The sequence below is a fragment of the Platalea leucorodia genome, assembly GCF_965183815.1.
Source record: "Platalea leucorodia genome assembly, chromosome: 7".
NCBI lineage: Eukaryota > Metazoa > Chordata > Aves > Pelecaniformes > Threskiornithidae > Platalea > Platalea leucorodia.
This window is the reverse complement of record NC_138829.1, coordinates 9176004-9194442: the sequence shown is the minus strand read 5'-3', so window position 1 is coordinate 9194442 and position 18439 is coordinate 9176004. Positions and strand designations below refer to the sequence as shown.

General features: G+C 44.0%; 2 protein-coding genes across 6 annotated transcripts in view; one reads left to right on the top strand and one right to left on the bottom strand.

The window, feature by feature from the left end:
- The window catches only part of BRF1 (BRF1 general transcription factor IIIB subunit), a 175139-nt gene that overhangs the window by 80975 nt on the left and 75725 nt on the right, over positions 1 to 18439 (bottom strand). For 3 of the 4 annotated variants that reach the window (XM_082318545.1, XM_082318548.1, XM_082318547.1), the window contains 3 exons: positions 16949 to 17021; positions 8528 to 8677; positions 6792 to 6885 (listed from right to left, as the gene is read on the bottom strand). In XM_082318545.1, the coding sequence (XP_082174671.1) occupies positions 6792 to 6885; positions 8528 to 8677; positions 16949 to 17021 (317 nt within the window). The remainder of the gene's footprint in view (positions 1 to 6791; positions 6886 to 8527; positions 8678 to 16948; positions 17022 to 18439) is intronic. The other variant, XM_082318546.1, reaches the window with a different exon arrangement.
- On the top strand, positions 11659 to 16039 carry BTBD6 (BTB domain containing 6). 2 transcript variants are annotated; one of them, XM_082318552.1, is made up of 5 exons: positions 11659 to 12154; positions 12421 to 12715; positions 12887 to 12977; positions 13252 to 13370; positions 13598 to 16039. In XM_082318552.1, the coding sequence occupies exons 2-5, from the start codon at positions 12510 to 12512 to the stop codon at positions 14628 to 14630; spliced, it is 1449 nt and encodes a 482-aa protein (XP_082174678.1). In that variant the 5' UTR covers positions 11659 to 12154; positions 12421 to 12509; the 3' UTR covers positions 14631 to 16039. The 2 variants fall into 2 exon arrangements, with proteins under 2 accessions (XP_082174678.1, XP_082174677.1); XM_082318551.1 differs by lacking the exon at positions 11659 to 12154 and having other exon boundaries at positions 12170 to 12715.

Here is an 18439-nt window from a genome sequence, read left to right as displayed (position 1 = left end):
TGCACAGAAGGAGGAAAATAAACAGATATACAAATTAAGATATTATTTCCTTGGCACTGATTCAAAAGGGCTCTAAAAATTGAAATTTGGCACACAACTATTTTCTATTTATAGTCGAAGCAGAGGCAACCGCTACAGCTCAGGCTAAGATTCAACTTCCAGTATAAACTCTCCTCTTATAGTTTCTCACAGCGAACTCTTTCAACCAAATTCCCCTGGGAGAAAAGTTTTTCCAGAGCTTGGTGTCATCTGCCCCTAACGCCAACCCCTTCTTTCAAAGAAAAATTTCCACAGCTTTTGTTCCATCCGTTTATGGACAAAACCACACCTCGTCCTCTGATAAAGCACTGTTGTGCACGAAACAGTAAACCGATTCTGTTCACACTTAATTTAGCTCCCAATAAGGGAATATGGGTCAGTCATTTTGAAGTTACGAGCAATGTTTTTTTCACTTTGCTTTGTTTCAGGGATACCGTCCAGTGAAGACTTATGAATCCAGTCTACAGCTAAGGGAAAAAAAAAAAAGACTCCTGTGTGCAGCTAGCTGCTTGGTTTTAATGTTTAATTGAAATTCTGTGGCGGTGAGGTGTGACAAAGCACATAAAAGAACAAGGTCTTCTGGAGTCCAACTCACAAATGCTTCAGGAGTCCAAGTTCAAAGCCCAAGAGAGACTTCTAAGCAGAGACCATTTAGGAAAAGCCACGGTGTGACTTACTGCTTATTGCTTTATACGCAATTAGCACCTAGCTCTAGAAAGCAGGCAGCACAAAGCAGGGGTATCTTGTGCTGGACCACCATACAGAAGGGCAAACAAATTATAACTTCAGAGACAATTGTTTTTTTAAAGAGTGAACGTGAAATTTAGCCTGAGCAGTCAGCCTTTAGGTTACCTGTTGTGAGAGGTCTTTTTAAAGTACTTAAAATATTTTATTAATGGATTAAAAAAAGTGCTATGCCAAATACTGGCATATTGTTAGCAGAAATACATCAAAAAACTTTATTGCAAGATAAGCTGGTGGTGGTAATTAAATTCCCCTGATTTTCACCACATTAACAATATAATTAAACCTCTAAGTAATAACTGACATGATATCTACATAATCTTAACTGTCATATCAATTACAAATACTCTAGTAAGAGATCAGCTGATTTGACAACTCCAACATTTGCAAACTCTGGAAAAGTAAGGGATTTACTTTTGTATCTTAGTGAAGTACCAAAATACTGCAGTATATCCCCACTGTTTTAACTTCACGTTCATCAGCACTGCCTACCACTCTAAACCTGTGCACTCACAGGTGGTCAGAATTCGCACTGATATGGCAAACCATCGCTAGTTTTTTACACTACAAATTTAACAGTCTATTGTGTCATTCTTCTCGTTTTTCTCCAAGCCATACAATATTTATGCATGAACTATTTATAGAAGTATGTAAACACATTCCCTGAAAATGATACTTAATAGAGAACGTGTATCAGAAATAGTTATTAAATGCTTCCTGCCCAAGATAAAAAATGTTTTCCAGTATCCACCAGTACGTAAATAGAGGTGTAATCTCCTTATATGTAATCATTGTACATATATATAATTTTACATGTACTTGCAGCAACATAAAAAAGGTATTTTTAAAGCCTATATGAATGAGTATCTCATTACGAAAGGTAAGGACAAAATTAGAGGCAATCCAGTTACTGGCGTTTTACAACTTACAACTTATCACCTGAGCTGTGCTAAATTAGTCTGTCTGTGTTCCTGGCCCAATGCAACTGTGAAGAGAAATATTTTCACTTAAAACAACTTCCACGGTGTACTACATTAATACATTTCACCTCTTTTTGCGACGGACTAAGAGCATACACACGCAGTCATTTACTGCAAATTAACTGGTGACTGATAATTTATAGTGCTCATTTGCTGGCAACTCTCTGTCGTTTTTCTAAGTATTAAAGAATGGGTTACTTGAAAGATTTATTGTACTAAATAAAAGCACACTTTAGAATTAGTTGCTTTTACTTGCTAACACCAAAATAGAGATTTAAAATTATCACAAATTTGTTCGCATAAATTTTAAAGCCCTGCTTCTGCAAACACACATGCGGTTAACTCTGGTAACGCTTGTGCACACGGTTAGTCCACCAACAACCCCACCGACACACCTCCCTGGCCATCCCAGAAGTCCACCAGTCTGAACCACCTGGAATTTTTTGTTCTTGGTTTTTTTTTCGATTGAAGTGTTCACATCACGCTAATGGAACAAAATGCTTTAGCATTCCTTAAAATTTTGTTTCATTAGCATGGTTCCTCTGCTGTGGTCTGTCAAAAACACTCTACGATCTCCTGGAAAAGAAAAACAGTGCGCTGCTTAATTTCTTAACAGCCGCTCAGATGAGGAAAGTCAAACACAGAGAAAATTGTTTACAAGATCTAAGCCTGAGTTAGTGCTAATAAGTTAATTATTGTATCAAAAGTAACAGACACCAAATAATATTTTGAAATGACCTTTTTTAAATAAGTATGAAGTACTAAAATATATTAGGAATTTCATTAACGTATTAGCTTGCTAGCTGTGTAGAAGCCGGATTTATAAAAAGGGACGTTGCCTGTGAAATTGGATTCCTCAAAAATAAAACCTTTTTTCATTAAAACAGACAATCCAACTTACAAAGGTACGCAATACCAAACCACGTGGATCAAGTTGTATTTACTCGCCATACTAGAAAGATTTCTAGAAACCATCTATAAGCCACTTGAAATTATTTAACTGGAGACATAAAATACTTCTCCATTTTCTTTCTGAGCTTATCACAACAGTGGCCAGCGAAGGAGCTCCACGGCTGCTGAGCCGAGATCAGAGCGGACACCACCACGAGCTCCTTTCCACAAAGTCACCTGCGCAGTTTTCTGGAAACTTCTCTCCATACCGCACTTCAGCCAAGAGCACTTACACAACTCCGACGTACTGAGCATCCTCTGCCTTTCTCCATGCTCAATAACGTTAGGTGAACAGCTCTCACTTAATCCATCAGATACCTTTCACAGGATTTTAGCACAGCTTTGCTTGGATCACAGCCGAACGCAGACTTCTTCGCACCCTTCCCTTCAGTCCTGGCCTTGATTTGGCTTTGGTGTTTTGGAAAACCTAACCTCGCAGCCACACGCGTCCCTGTTACCATGTCTTCCCATCCTGACTCTGGACTCAGGTATCGACCTGCTCCTCGCCATGCCTGCACTTGCAAGAAGCCTACCCGGCTTGAGACTGCACTGGGAGCTTGGACATGAAGTTTATGTGAGCTGTATAGCGCAGACATGAAAATAAGAAAAGCTGCAGGCAATACATTTATCTCTATGCATGAATCTTTAATTTTTCCAGAAAATTACCAACGCAGTCATTGAAAGAGATGTAGCTGGGTCCCCAGGATACGAGCAAAGTATCCCATTTATGAAAGTCCCTGCAGCATCTCCATCCAGGCTGGTAAACGGAGTTCCTTCGTAACAAGTCTTGTCTTCCTTCCCCAAAAATGTTGTGAGAAAAACCATTCACCTCAAAAATGGGCGCTTTAAACCCATTCTGGCCTCTCCTTCCAACTCCTTCTAAATGAAGCTTTACTCCTTCTGAAGTTCACCACAAATAGGTTTTTTTAACAGACAGTACTTTACGGAACTGAGAAGAAATATTTTTTTATGTAAAAAGCAGCTCAATTTAAAGATAAAGAGTAAGCCAAAGAAGTAAAATGCAAGTGTTAACATAGATAAGCTGATTTTTTTTTTTTTATTTCTACTGAATAAGTGCCTAAGATCTTCAAACAGGCGTACGGGCCGCACAGTATTAGATAATGCACAATGGACAAATATCACAAAAATTATTCTCACTGCAGATAAGACAGAATTTAGTATGCAAAGAAAATATGCGATAGGTGAATAAACAGATGAAGGGGTAGAGTATGTAAAGGTTAAAAAGGCAGCAGCAAAGACAGGTGCATTGAACATGGGCACGAATCTGATGATTAAACTAAATAAAAGGGTTGGGTTTATTAAAAGTTAATTTCTGCTATCTCCACAGATGATTACACAGAAAATAACAATTTGACTAATTAGTTAATATTTGTACAGTACTTTGAATATATAAAGTGATATATAAGTTAATATCATTTCAATTAGACTGGAAATGAGATAGAATTATCAGTGCATTTATTAATATTTAATATCTTCACTTTCAACAACAGCAACAAGCTTTACATTTTAATTGTGTGCTTCAAAACATAAAGCTAGAAGGCCCTGTGAAGTAACTACAAAGTTTTCTTACCAAGATCCTACCAAAAATCCATGCATATTAAAATCACACACACACGTTTTTTAGCCAGATGGTTAAATTAAGAACTCTTGATTCGAAGATGAGTGACAGGGTCCATGGGCCGTCCCTTGTCACTTTGTCCTTCCAAAACACATTCCCTTTACGATCAGGTCATTCATTTCTATGACCTGAAGGTACATCACATTTTTGTGAACCTCCTCCTAGGAGCTACTCCTCCTGTACACGGCGGTGAAAGAGGCGACAGGCTACAGGCACGTAGGGCTTGGTGCTCTCCAGCTGATGGACAACGGGGTCATCTGATCCCCTTTCGCACAGTCGCATCAGCTGCGTTGCACAGGGCCAGAAATAGTCCCCTTCTTAGGGAAGGGCTGCCACCCGTTGCTGAGGGTCTTCCCGAAACAAGAAGCCAAGCAGGGCTTTCTTAAAGAGCATCGCTCCCGCATCCCCAGCCAAGGCACTGACCAACACAGCCCTGTCCCCCCCGGGCTGCTGGGCTGCCTTGCCAGGGCAGGGGGAGAAGGCACCTTGTGTCGGTGCCGCCCCTTCCCTTGCAGATTTCTTTCTGCCGTGGAAATCCATCGTCACCGGAAGCGAATCCAGCTTCCCATGGTCTGTGCTTCCCCAGGAGCCATGTAGCCAACTCGGAGCTAAATCAAACCATAGAGCAGAACCTGCAGGCTGGACGTTTCAGCATTATCTGGACTCCTGTTTGGTTTCACTTCAAGAGCTGTCAGAGCAAAGCCATCACCAGTGAGCGCAGCGTCCAACGCCATCCATTAATGAGCGTTCACCCAACTACGCTCAACACCTTCACAACGCACAAAGCAGCAGTAGCTCTTTACAAACCGGAGTAACTATAGCAATAATTAAAAGGAAATAAAACTGTATATCGAACTGAGAAGGAAAGAAATTTTTAAGAATGTGAAACAAGTGCTTATTAATTTAGACAACTTCTACCCGATAGCATTTTGAGAGGAATTCTTGAAAGAAGAGAAAAAAAATGGAGTGCAGAAAGAGTTATTCAAAGGTATTTTTTTTATTTGCCTTCGTTAAATGCTATATAACGTGCTCTTATTTGAAAAACATCAATCAAATTTATAGATTCGTGATACATACAGTTGTAATTATAGCTGCCTGAAAATAATTCAGCTGTCACGTTTACCCTGTCAAAGTAAATAACGCTGTCATTTTAGTTGATGTGTGGGACTTGAGTAAACATTTCAAAGCATGAATTTTGAAGTAAGATTTCGTCGCTTGAAACAATTGCTCAAATTAATTTTCCTTCCAACTCTAATTTATTATGCTTATTTTCTTAGCAAGAACGAACTCTTTAACTATTTAACTAAGGCATCTTGAAGTAGATTGTGGGTGCACAAATCATTAATCATACAAAATGCACATTAAAACACGACCTGTTGACCAGAGAAAAAAAGTGGCCTTTGTACTGCTCCATCCTTATTGTTGTAGTACCTTAAAGCACTTCAAACACTTTAAATTTATCCCTATACCACCCATACATGGTAGGGAAGTAGCACCATTCCTGTTCCACTAATGGAGATCTGGGGCAAAAACGTCTTTCACAATTAAGAAATGAGTGTTATTAACAAGTATTGGACTCGGCTGGACGTGCTTAAGCTGGCCTCAGCGAGGTGGAGAGAAAGAGAGACACCAGGGGACCTTCCTAAGACAAACCCTGGTAGAACAAACTTCAGAATGTATTGGTGATACAAAAATTTCCAACTAGAAGCAACAGAAAACATGGTATTTCAGAGTTAGGTCATTCTTTACTGAACCTACGGGGAAAGAAATTGTTACAACTTTTCAAAACTAGAATGAGAGAAACTGGGTGACTGCTTATTTCATCAAAATATGGAAAATGCTATTAGATCTTTAAAAAAAAAAAAAAACAACACACCAAAGGCACTTGGGAAATTCGCACTTTCAGGCTCACATTCTGCTGATAATTCCACTTCTGACCTCTTCAGTGAATTTATCATTAGACTTACTGCACTGTCTTCTATCTATTAGCAGTGCAACACTATCAAAAATGAACATTTCAGCAAAATATTTTGCAAAGTTCTGTTCAGCAACAGCTAAAGGACAAGACTTTTCAGCACTATATTCTGGATTAATGAAAAAAAAATCCTACAGTATATCCTCAGCTTTGAGAATCAATCATTTCTTCTGAGGACATGACAACACTGTTAACATTTCTGACCCAACATTTTTTTGCCTTCAACTCTTCACCTGTTAAATGGGCACTGTGCTCCTTACCATTTTTGCTGAGCGTTTGAGGACTTACATAAGAGGCAGGTGTTAGTACTTAAAAATGACCAGCTAAAACATGTTGTACTTATTTTATTCTTGGCACTTCTGAAAAGGAAAAGAACCTGGTTTTCTCCAGTATACATTCATTTTAGACTCCACCACTTTTCAGGACTGTAAACGAAAGATAAAAGCAATAAAACTGCACTGACCTTTTCCTTAATGTAGACTCACAAACCTTGACCACCCTGATGACCTCTTTAACAGTACGTCGGAAATCATGCATTCTCGCTGCCACTAGCAGAGCTAGAGAATAAGCAGGGAAAGTCAATGTCAAAAAGAGGAAAATTTCCTTAAGAAAAGCAGAAAACAGTGATATAACTATACCCTCTCTTTGCCCCTGCCTTCAGTTAAAGAGCTGTAAATGCTTATGCTCAGCTGTGTCCCTGAATACAGGTGATGGAGTTGACTTTACAAACTTTGCTTCCTACCCAGTAAAATTAAGCTGATTGCAAATTGCACCCTGAAAAATTCTATGCTTTAGCATTTGGGAAACCATGGTCAGCTACTTAAATACAGCACAAGAACGTCTCATTGCTCACATATTTTCAAAGTTACCATCTTTTTAGCAGAATTTACTAGTCTGGAATAAAAAGATCTCCAGTTAAATCTTCTAGAAGTGAAACACTGAATCCACTTAAGCTGTTATCCTCGTTGCTGTCACCACTATTACTGTCTTCCTAGTGCCCAAACGCTCTCCTGCAAGACCCTCTAGACAGCTAGATAACTAGTACTGGCTGCGTTTACATTAGTGTGTTGATTCAGAGCACTAGCTCCGTTTTGAAGCATCACCCCCACTCATCGTGCAGTGGCTCAGTGCGCACAACAGTTTTAAGCATGCAAAAGTGATTCCTTTTAGGGGAAACTAAACCAGAGCTCCACTTCAGGTATTTTTTTTAAGTGCTCCAGCTCCTAATGGGAACTTCAGGGGCTGAACTAACAACTGGTCCTTCAAACAATGTATGGCGCAGACATTTAGGCCAGGGAACCAAACTAAACCCAGTCCACAGTACACCACATGAACTGCGTATTGCGTGGATGGATGTAGGGGACTCAGCACCACCGGCGTCAATCTATTGATCCATGTCTGTTGAATCAAATCACGTGCTCATGTGGGTATAGTCTATGCAGTGAATCAAAGACCAGGCTGGTCTCCCATAGAGCCTATACACAAATTTGTAGCAATGTGCAATAAGCAAGCACTACTAACGAAAAGAGGCTAGAAATTTCAAGAAGATCGCATAGTCCTGGTTTTCCTAAGGTTTGAGGGCTGTTTCTCATTCCAGCATGCACATGTAAGATCTTTCAAATAAAATAAAGCACATACGTGAACTCTGTGACTATCTACACTCTTCGCTACTCTGACCTCACTGGCTGGGACTGACTACCTTTTAACCTAGCCCTCCCAAACTGGTAGGTTTTTTGTAAGCATCATGACAGCAATGGATCTTGGAAAAAGATAAAGAAGGAAAGGAAAATAATTTCACAGAACAGGTCAAAGAGGGCATTTCTTGCCTAAGACTCTGTGTAAAGACACAAATCAAAGTGCTTGCACTAATGGTGTCATTTTAGCTGACAAAAAAACCTTTTAGCAGCTAGAACTTGCAGAGAGTGGAGGCGAGAAAAGCACCAGAAAGGAGGTTAAAAAATCCAAAACGTAAGATACAAAGGATCTGAGCAAGTAATGTAGGAGCAAGGTCAAAAATGGAGTTTGAGTTTCAGAAACTATTTCGATGAAGACCTATATAATCTGTAGGTGCCTGACAGCACAAAACCCAGAGAACATGGCATCACCGAGGAAACAAGAAAGTCCTCATCTGTTCCCAAAACCCAGACTCTCCCATCCAACCCGCTGCAGGGGAAGCGATGCACCCAGCGCCTGACATACCTGCTCCGCAGAGCCCGGAGGGCCGGCGGCCGGTGTGCATCCAGTCCCGCTTCATCCTCTGCAACAGCCTGAGAGCTGTCATGGACACCTCGTGGTTCTTATCCCCAAACTCAAGCATGTGTGCAAAACGAGGAATATATAAACACGGATCTGCAACAGAAAGCAATACAATTATTTCCAATCCTAACCTTTGCTTTAGGAAACGTGCTACTGGAGCAACAGTACTGCTGGGCTGTTGTGGTTGGCTTGCTTCACGTCTCAGCAAACAACATGGACTGTGCTGCTGGGCCAGATCCTCTGACCACTAAGCTTTCAAGCACCTTTTTAGTTAAGCTAAAACAAAATCCTTTCTTGCTTTATAGACAAGAAAGAAGTGCTTTAAAGCACTGCACAAAGTTTTTCTTACGCGCTTTTCAGGGTCCAAGACTGCACACGCTGACCCCGACACGTGAGCAAGCGTTACTGGTATCAGTGAAATTATGCACAAAGCTCAGCGTTTGCAAAAGCTTTTGCAGAATGAGAATGTAACTTAGGCCCCAAACTTCTAACATCTCCTGCAAAGTAAGAAATAAGCTAACTTGCCTGTGTCATCTCACACCTATCTACAAACTAAGCTTTGAAAAAACATCATTTGCTTAAGATCCCATGTCCCTAACAAAAGGCTACTTATACCTTCAAAAGCAATTCCAGCTCCTTCTTAGACTCATACTCCACCAATACAAAACGCTGTTTATTACAGATGCTGAGACATACTCTCCATCGGCATAAATTGCTGGAACCCAATTAACAGCAACAGCACTTCAACAATTTACATCAGCCACAGATCTGCCTCCAGACGTATAAACTTATTTCAAGTGTTGGTGTTATCAGCTTTAAACTAACCGAAATATGTCAGTACGGATTGTGCTTTACCTAAACCAATTTATAATTTATCAAACAACCTTGTAAAAGCTACGCTTAACACATGTTTACTCTTATTTGAGGTATCAGTTTCTCATTTCCTGCCAGCCTTTTATCACTTGACCGAAAATCCATGATGTACGGTAAATTGTTAACTATTAGTCTCAACTCAATTTCCTTAGCTGATTCCCTATGTGGGCACTTAAACTGATAAAGATGAAAATTCAGCTCGAAACACTGGAACAATCTTACGAATTTACAATTAATCAAAGCAGTTTCATTTAGCACCAAGTTCTAACAGTGATGTCCTGTTGCTATCCATAATTACCAAGATCACGCCGTAGGTGATTACGCCTGTCAGCCCTGCAGAACCATTTAAATGAAAGTATTTATCAAGCAAAAACTTCCAAACACATCTCCCTCGAAACTGAAGAAATGCCAGAGCGCAGTCACCTCCTAAACGTGACCCTAAAAATCAAAGGTTAAGGAAAGATTAGCTAATCCCCATGATTCTTAAGGGCATTTGTTCTGTATTTCCAAGTACGGTTTTATAAAACTGTACTTGACATAAATGACCAATTCCAAAACACAGCAACAAACAAAAAAAACCCTTTCAGAAGTGATAGCCTGGGGTTCAACAGACGTTTAAACTTTGCTCTTCGCACTACAGAAACGCGTGCGATGGTGCAAAGCAATGCCCGGTTTGCTTTCCCATCTTTTCTTATCCCGAGAGGGCCCAACTTCAGCTCCTCTGGCCGCCGGAGCGGAGCAGAGCAGAGCGAGGCAATTCACAGCTTTCTCTTCAGAGCCGAGTTTCGGGAGCATTTACACATTTGCGTTGTAGCTGTTCAGACATTTCTGCTAGCATTCGTGCCCACAGGTCATTTGACAAAACATTGCACATCGTTAATTTAAATTCTGAAGCTACCAAACAGCCAGAAAATGAATACGCAGGTTGGTTTTAAGTGAAAAACCTTAAAGAGGCCATAAATGCAATACTACCGATATATAAACTAAATACAGGGCCAAGGTTAACATAAACGTGTTCCACATGGATGCAAACATTTCAAAAAATAGAAAAAATATTGGTTTAAAAGTTGTACAACCCACACGCCTTGATCCTTTCACGCGTCGGAAAGCAGGACGGAGGCCCGGCGGGTGCCCTGCTCCCAGCCCCGTCCCCGTCGCCCCCAGGGAGACCCCGGGACGCGACCCGCGCACCGCAGAGCGCAAGTTCAGGTGGGGCACAACCCGCCGGCTCTCCTCAACGGGGGCGGCGGGGGCCGTGAGCAGACAGCAAGAAAAACGTTATTTTTTAAGAAAGAAGCCACTGTTTTTCTGAACACTTTCCCTTCTCTCCCTACCCCGGTGGCGGCTTGGGACTCGGGCTTTTGGAAGCACCTCGACGCCACGTAGCCATTAGCAGGAATATAGGAAAATTCCTAGGAAACTGCTTAAAAGCGTGACTTCCCCACCGAAAGAGGTAACCGGGGAGAGGAGCCGGAGCCCAGCCCCGCGGACCGAGGGGAGCCGAGCCCCGCGGGCCGATCCCCGCTGAAGCAGCCCCGGGGGGCGGGCGGGGACCCAGGCCGGGAGGGCCCGCACAACCGGGGCACGGCGGCTTCGGGGCTGCGAAAAAAACGGGAGGAGAAAAATAAAAAAAACCCTGCAACTTCCCCCGACTTCAGTCATTCCGCCCCGGCCGCGCCCGCAGCCGCCCCAGGCGCCGGCCCCGGCGGGGCAGCGCGGCGGCCCGGCTCCCCCCGCCGAGCTGCGCGGCGGCCGCAGCGGAGCGGAGCGGAGCGGAGCGGGGCGGTGCGCGGCGCGGCGGCGCCCCCGCCCGGGCCGGCCGGGAAGGGCGGTGCGCACCCGGGGCCGCCCGCCCCGCCCCGCCCCGCCGGCCCCCGGGACCGGTCCCCCGCCCGTGCCCGTCCCTCCCGCGCTCGCTCCCGCGGCGGGAGCGGGGGCGGCGGGGGGCTGCGGGCTCCCTGCCGCTGCCGGCTGGGGGGGGGCAGCGGGGCGGGCGGAAGATTGACAGGCGGCGGGGCGGGGGGCGGCTCCCCCCGCCGCGCTCCGGCGCTCCCCATTGGCGCGGGCGGCGGTGACGCGCGGCGCGGCGGCTGCCTATTAGGGCGGGAGGCGGAGGCAGGGCCCGGCAGAGCCGCGCAGCGCCGCATCCCGCCGCCGCCGTGAGGGGAGCGCCGAGGGCAGCGCCGCCCGCCCGCCCGCCGCGGAGGAGCCGGGGCGCCCCGCGGCCAGCGACGCCCCCGACGCGGGCGGGAGGAGCAGCGCCGTGGGGCGGAGGAGGCGGCCGCCGCGGAGAGAGGAGGAAAAGTTGGTGCGAGCGGCAGCGGGGCCGGCCGGGAGCGGGACTGCGGAGAGCCGCCGCCTCGCCTCGGCCCGGCGCGGCCGCCGCGGATGTGCCCCCGCCGGGCGGGGAAGGACGGAGCGGAGCGCGGTTCGCTGGCAGCGGGGATCGGGCGGCTGGCTGCGCTTCACCCTCGCCGGGCTGCTGCACTCGGAGGATTTGTGGATTGACTCTCGCTCCTGACCCACCGCCTCGGCTGGATTTGTGGGGTTGTGTTGCTGGATTTTGGCTTTTTTTGGTCTTTTTTCTTTTTCTCGCCTCTTTCCTCGGGGGAAGGAACTGCCCGCCAGCCCCGCTCGGGTTCCCCACTGCCGTCGTGGCAGTGCCGTGGTGGCTGGGACCCCCCGCTTCAAGCCAAGGTGAGCGCTGGCACCGATCCGGTACAGCATCGTCCCTTTCCCCCCGGAAAGGTGCGTCGGGCTTGTAACCAAAGAGCGCGCACACACACCAAAAATAAACCAAAAAAAAAAAAAAAAAAAGCCGCCCTGCAGCTAGAAGCACACAAAATATCCAAATAGTGGGACTCGCATTTGGGATTTGCTAGTTCTCTTGCTCATGCCACTGCCCCATGGTTGCCTCAATGGCAGGATCATGAAGTGTTTGACTTTTTTTCTTCTGCTTCCAGAGACCTTAAAGAAGTCCAAAAAGAGTGTGCGGCCAAACGGCAAGGTGCCAGGATGCTATGAGATAGTGCCCCTGTCCCTGAAGAAGAAGATGGCTGCAGAACTTTACCCTGCCAGCGCCAACACCAACATTGCAAACAGCAACGCCGCCGCCGCCACCGCTGCCAACAGCAAGAAGAACGCCCTGCAGCTCCAGCAGAGCGCCCAGCCGCCCCCGCCGCCCCAGCTCCAAAACCTCAACAACAACAACTTGGAGAGCGCCAACTGGCAGTCCTTCCATCCCACCCTGCGGGAGAGGTAAGGGCCAGGCCCCGCCGGACCCCCCCCCCCCTTCCCCGGGCGGGCGGGAGCGGTGCCCGGCCCGGCCCCCGCGCACCTGCGGCCGGGGCGGCCCCGGGGCGGGCGGGAGCGGCGGGCGGGGGGCTGCCCGCTGCTAACCGGGCTTCTCCCCCCTCCCCTGGCTTGCAGGAACGCGCTGATGTTCAATAACGAACTCATGGCTGACGTTCACTTCATCGTGGGCCCGCCGGGGGCATCCAAGAAAGTTCCTGCCCATAAGGTTTGTGCAGATAATTTTTGGCTTTTTAATACCGCTGCGCATATCGCCCTCTCCCCCTGCCTTACCACTGGGTTCCATTTTTTTTTTTCCTCCTCTAATGACGTCTAATCCCAGAAGTAATTCACATACACTGCAATTAAAGGGAACAGTCTAAGGCAGTCTTCTGCCTCCACTGTAGCTTTTAACTTTCCCTAAGCGTAGCTCTTATCGAAAGCCAGCACGCTCGACTATCACTGGTACACATTACTGAGGCTTCTCTCTCTTTATTTTCCAGTATGTTTTGGCAGTTGGTAGCTCTGTCTTCTACGCTATGTTTTATGGCGATCTCGCAGAGGTCAAATCTGAAATCCATATACCAGATGTGGAACCTGCAGCCTTTCTAATCCTATTAAAGTAAGTGGCCACTATGAGTCTACTAATTACATGGACAGAATCAAAGTAGCTTGTAAAATACACATCTCCTAATTGGCATTGTGCAATATGCACTTATTACTGTTTACTTAGTATGCTGACAAATACTCAATGTCAGATTCACTGCCAGCAAAGATGACTAGAGATCAATCTTTCATGGCCTATATTTTTTTTTCCCCCCTAAGAAACTTATTTTTTTTCCCATCTAGATACATGTATAGTGACGAAATAGACCTGGAAGCTGACACAGTTCTGGCTACGCTATACGCTGCCAAGAAGTACATCGTGCCGGCCCTAGCAAAGGCTTGTGTCAATTTTCTGGAGACCAGTTTAGAAGCGAAGAACGCTTGTGTCCTGCTGTCTCAGAGCAGGCTCTTTGAAGAGCCAGAGCTGACGCAGCGCTGCTGGGAAGTGATTGATGCTCAAGCAGAAATGGCACTGAAGTCAGAGGGCTTCTGTGAGATAGACCAACAAACACTAGAGATCATTGTAACCCGGGAGGCGCTCAACACCAAGGAAGTGGTAGTTTTCGAGGCCGTTCTCAACTGGGCAGAGGCTGAATGCAAAAGGCAAGGGCTCCCGGTTACGCCGCGCAACAAGAGGAATGTATTGGGAAAAGCTTTGTACTTGGTGCGGATTCCGACCATGACTTTGGAAGAGTTTGCCAACGGAGCTGCCCAGTCTGACATCCTCACCCTTGAGGAAACTCACAACATATTCCTATGGTACACGGCCGCGAATAAACCCAAACTAGAGTTTCCACTGACAAAAAGAAAAGGACTCGTACCTCAGCGATGCCATCGATTTCAGTCATCTGCGTATCGCAGCAATCAGTGGAGGTACCGAGGGCGATGTGACAGTATTCAGTTTGCCGTAGACAAACGGATATTTATAGCAGGACTGGGATTGTATGGGTCGAGCTGTGGCAAAGCTGAATACAGCGTCAAAATCGAACTGAAGCGCTTAGGAGTTGTCCTTGCTCAAAATCTGACAAAGTTTACCTCCGACGGCTCCAGTAACACTTTCTCTGTGTGGTTTGAACACCCTGTGCAGGTTGAGCAAGACACGTTTTACAATGTAAGTGCTATTCTTGACGGTAATGAACTCAGTTACTTTGGGCAAGAGGGAATGACTGAAGTGCAGTGCGGGAAAGTGACGTTCCAGTTCCAGTGCTCCTCGGACAGTACTAATGGAACTGGAGTACAAGGAGGACAAATACCTGAGCTCATTTTCTATGCATGATGCATTTCACCTTGATTGTATTCCAATACTGCAACGATGCACATTAAGGGATTTTTCAATTTTACTACGAACTCTGCAGCAGTATGGAATGTTACGCTACTTACCTATCTGCTACATCAGGCTATACAAATAAGTGAAGGAATGCTCTTGAATTTAATCTTATTTTATTTATTCATAAGCTATGACTTAATTATTAAGACTGCAACAAGCAGAAAAATGTTAAATTTCGCACGTACTGTGCATTTATTTTGTATATAGATAACTTGCAGACTGCAGCTGACTTAAACAGAATGTTCTAAACTAGAGCAGTTTATGAATCTGTGAAATATAAAACATTTTTACTTGCCCTAAATCCTGTGTACTTGATCATTGCTGATGTTACAGCTTGTGTCTGTTAATTCATCTACAGTACAGTTAACAGGGGTGATGATATTGTAGTCTGTCCCCTGTGTGCATCTACAGAGGGCATTAGCTATCACTGCAAATAGGAAGGTTCCCTTGCCTGGTAACTGAGACTATCCATCAGCAGCCTTCGTTTTCCTTCACAAAAAAGGGACCTGACATACATGAAAGCTCACGGGGTTTTGCATGTTGCCTGAGCTGAAGAGAAAAAAAAACCATGAGTGTGTTCAAAGTTGATCAGAGTCATCCTGTGGCTATATTTGAAAGCCTCTAACGCCGATTCATGCACATCATCTGCATTAACCTCCACAGCCTGCCCAGCAAACAGCAACACTGACCCTTGCACCTGTCAAACTGCACCCCACTTGAATGGCCAGAGTCAAGACATACAGATGAAGCTTAATGCAGTGACAGGCTTTATCACAGATTTAGCCCAGAGCTGTAATTCTAGCAACCACTATCTAAATAGACATCCCAGCCTCACATTCAGGAGCAGACATTAGAGAAATACTTGCAACGTGGTCTTCAAGTTCACTCAGAATTACTGATTAGAAATAAGCCACCTTAAACAAAAGCTGCTGGATCTTTCTTCCCCCTCTATTTTTTCTAAAAACATAGTGCCATCCACTATCAGCAGTCATTTTATTGCTAGTACCCTTAACTTTTCTCAAAGAGTGATAAAAGTAGGTGTTTTTCTCAAGTGTCTGACAAGCATTACAGATAAGCCAATTATAAATACTTACTGTTTTTTATAAATCTCTCTTACAATGACCTTGGAAAGAATACTCAAACAGCAGTCTAAACCAATATTTTTTTCCATGTATAACAAGTACCTCTACATTTAATTTAGAAGGGTTTTCTGTTTACCTTTTCCTAAGCTGCATTAATTTTCACCTTGAAACTAAGCTGCAATACAAATTCTCCCTGTTCTCTCATAAAAAAAAAAGTAATAAGGCAGCAATCAAATTATTGAAAACAAGACCTTCTTACCAGACCTCAAGCTATGCTAACAAAGCCAGCACACCACGACAGCTGATGGCTGCGCACTGCCAAATGCTACCTGGATGCCCTTATGACGATGCTTCATATGCAAGCTGCTGGTTCTCTTGCTGGAAAGGCAGGCAGTTACGTGCCCAGTTGAGTACATCTGAAGGGCTGCGCGTGTTTGGTGTTCTTGAACACAAAAGGCATCTGATTCTCTCGGTACAGATTAAGGAGAGTGGGAGTGAGAGTGGGTAAAGATACAGGAAGAAAATTCCTGCACAGAGGTGGGTAACAGTCACAAGACCTGTCTATAAACTCATTCTTTTAACTGGAATTGGCATGAATTCCCTTGGCCTAGAAGGCTACAGCCCAGACAACAGCTTTTTTTACCCTTTAACAGGTTAAAACCCATCTTCCTATCACTGCGTTACAATTTCAGTGATGACTTACTAATTAAAAAGCTTGGAAAAAGTTGCTCCTCATTTTCCATCAAGCCACTTGTATTTCAAGCACTGAACGCCTCAGCTATTGGTGATGGACAGATAGTAAATTTGGCAAATATTTATCAAATGTTGCATCTCTGTGGAATTGAAGTGTGACAGGCCTGTGCAAACTTGTAGACGCACACAAACTTATTATACATCAGCCCATTGTCTTAGTATAGCCTGAACTATTCTCAGAGAAGACAACAAAATTATTTGTAAAAGAAAAGAGCATCTAGCTCCCAAGAAAGTCCTATATAAAGGAGAAAAGGCTCTCACAGTCAGCACTGCTCTTCAGCCTGGACTGATTCCAGCTTCATTTTTAAGTTACCAGTTTGATATTTAGCACACAATACTACGTATATATACACACATACATATATATTCTTCTAAAGTAACCATGCAGAAAATATACCAAAATACTCAAAAGTCAATTCATAAAAAAAATACCTATGGCTGGAGCATTTATGCAGAGTTCTCTGGCCAACAGAAGGAAAGTTTTTCCCAGCACATAGACATTCACCTATTAAAAGAAAAAAAAATTATTTAAATCTTAAACCACAAATGTTTTTAATAGAACATTTATGCAGAAAGGAAAACAACCTACACTTTTGAAATCTTAAACAGCCTGCTTTAAAAAAAAATTAACTGAAGTAATACAAGCAATATTCATAGGTACAGAATAATACTTGGTGCTTGTCAAAAGCTGCACAAATTAGTATTGTAAATCAAAGCGTAAGTTTATACTGGAAAAATTACAAAAAGTTGTTCATCATGCTCATCAGCAGGCTCACTGTTGTCTGTAGTACGTAGGTGCCAACTGAAAAATTGCCTAACATCTTAAAGCATTAAATAGACTTTAATATAATATCAGTATATATAAAGTGTCATTTGTCTTGTAACATAACAAAACCTGAGCAAATACTCACAAGTTAGTGCAAATTTCAGCTCTGTATGATCATGTGAAGTGGGATAATTAAGTATTGCACAAGCACACACCAAACTTTTCCACCAAAGCAAGGGGTGGTGCTACATGCCCCAAGGGTTATTTGTCATTTCTTACTGTTTGGACATTGCCCCAGATCACCCTACTTTATAAAAAGATAAATAAATTCAGAAAAACCCTAAACCACACCAGAGCTGCTAAGGAGCCAGGGACAGAGCCCTGCTTCCCTCCCCTCCCCTGCTGCACTCAGGAGGATGTAAACTGAGGGGAGGAGTTACTCTTCATACTCTGATTTGCAATTTATAGCATAGGCAACTACATTTGTATTTTAGAAGTCTGAGGAAGTTTTCTTTCACTATCTTAAGATGTGTTTTTGTGGTCAGCAAGAAAGGCAGGATATACTTCAGTTCCCAATCAGCCCCAAAGGTTCCCACGAAGCTCCATGAACACCTTCCTCCCCCAAGGCACATATAAAGGCCAAAGTTGTTAGAAAAAAAACCTTCATCCTCCTACACCGCAAATAGATTTTTTTTTTGTTTTTGTTTTTTTTTTTTTTTAGGATAGCATGTACCCTATTGCTTTTTGGTAACAGAACTGCCCCTCTCTTTCCTATGCCAGGATAGTGAAGGTGTTTACTAAAGCAGTCAGTTACACAACTGAGTTGTCAGTTACGGTACAAGCCTATGGAAATACAAACTCCTGTTTCTAAGTATATTCTCCTTCCGTTTCACAAAAGGGCTTTACCAACATTAGTTGAAAAGCAAACTTTCCTCCCAAGTATATAGATGCTTCTACCAAGCTAGCAAAAATACATATATTTAAACAAACAAACAAAAAAAAACCCTGACACATTTTCTCCTAGCACTTCAAAATTTTTCCTTATGGGAAAACGTTCTTAACATGAATTTTTCTCACGTTTAAAAAACTTTAAAAACGAGAACTTCAAAGAAATCCTCAGAATGATCATGTATCCTGAAAGTGACTGTCCAATCCAG

Coding starts and splice junctions, on each gene's coding strand:
- BTBD6 (XM_082318551.1), top strand. CDS start 12,351: ATGCCACTGCCCCATGGTTGCCTCAATGGCAGGATCATGAAGTGTTTG. Junction 12,716..12,886: donor CATCCCACCCTGCGGGAGAG/GTAAGGGCCAGG, acceptor CCTGGCTTGCAG/GAACGCGCTGATGTTCAATA. Junction 12,978..13,251: donor AGAAAGTTCCTGCCCATAAG/GTTTGTGCAGAT, acceptor TTTATTTTCCAG/TATGTTTTGGCAGTTGGTAG.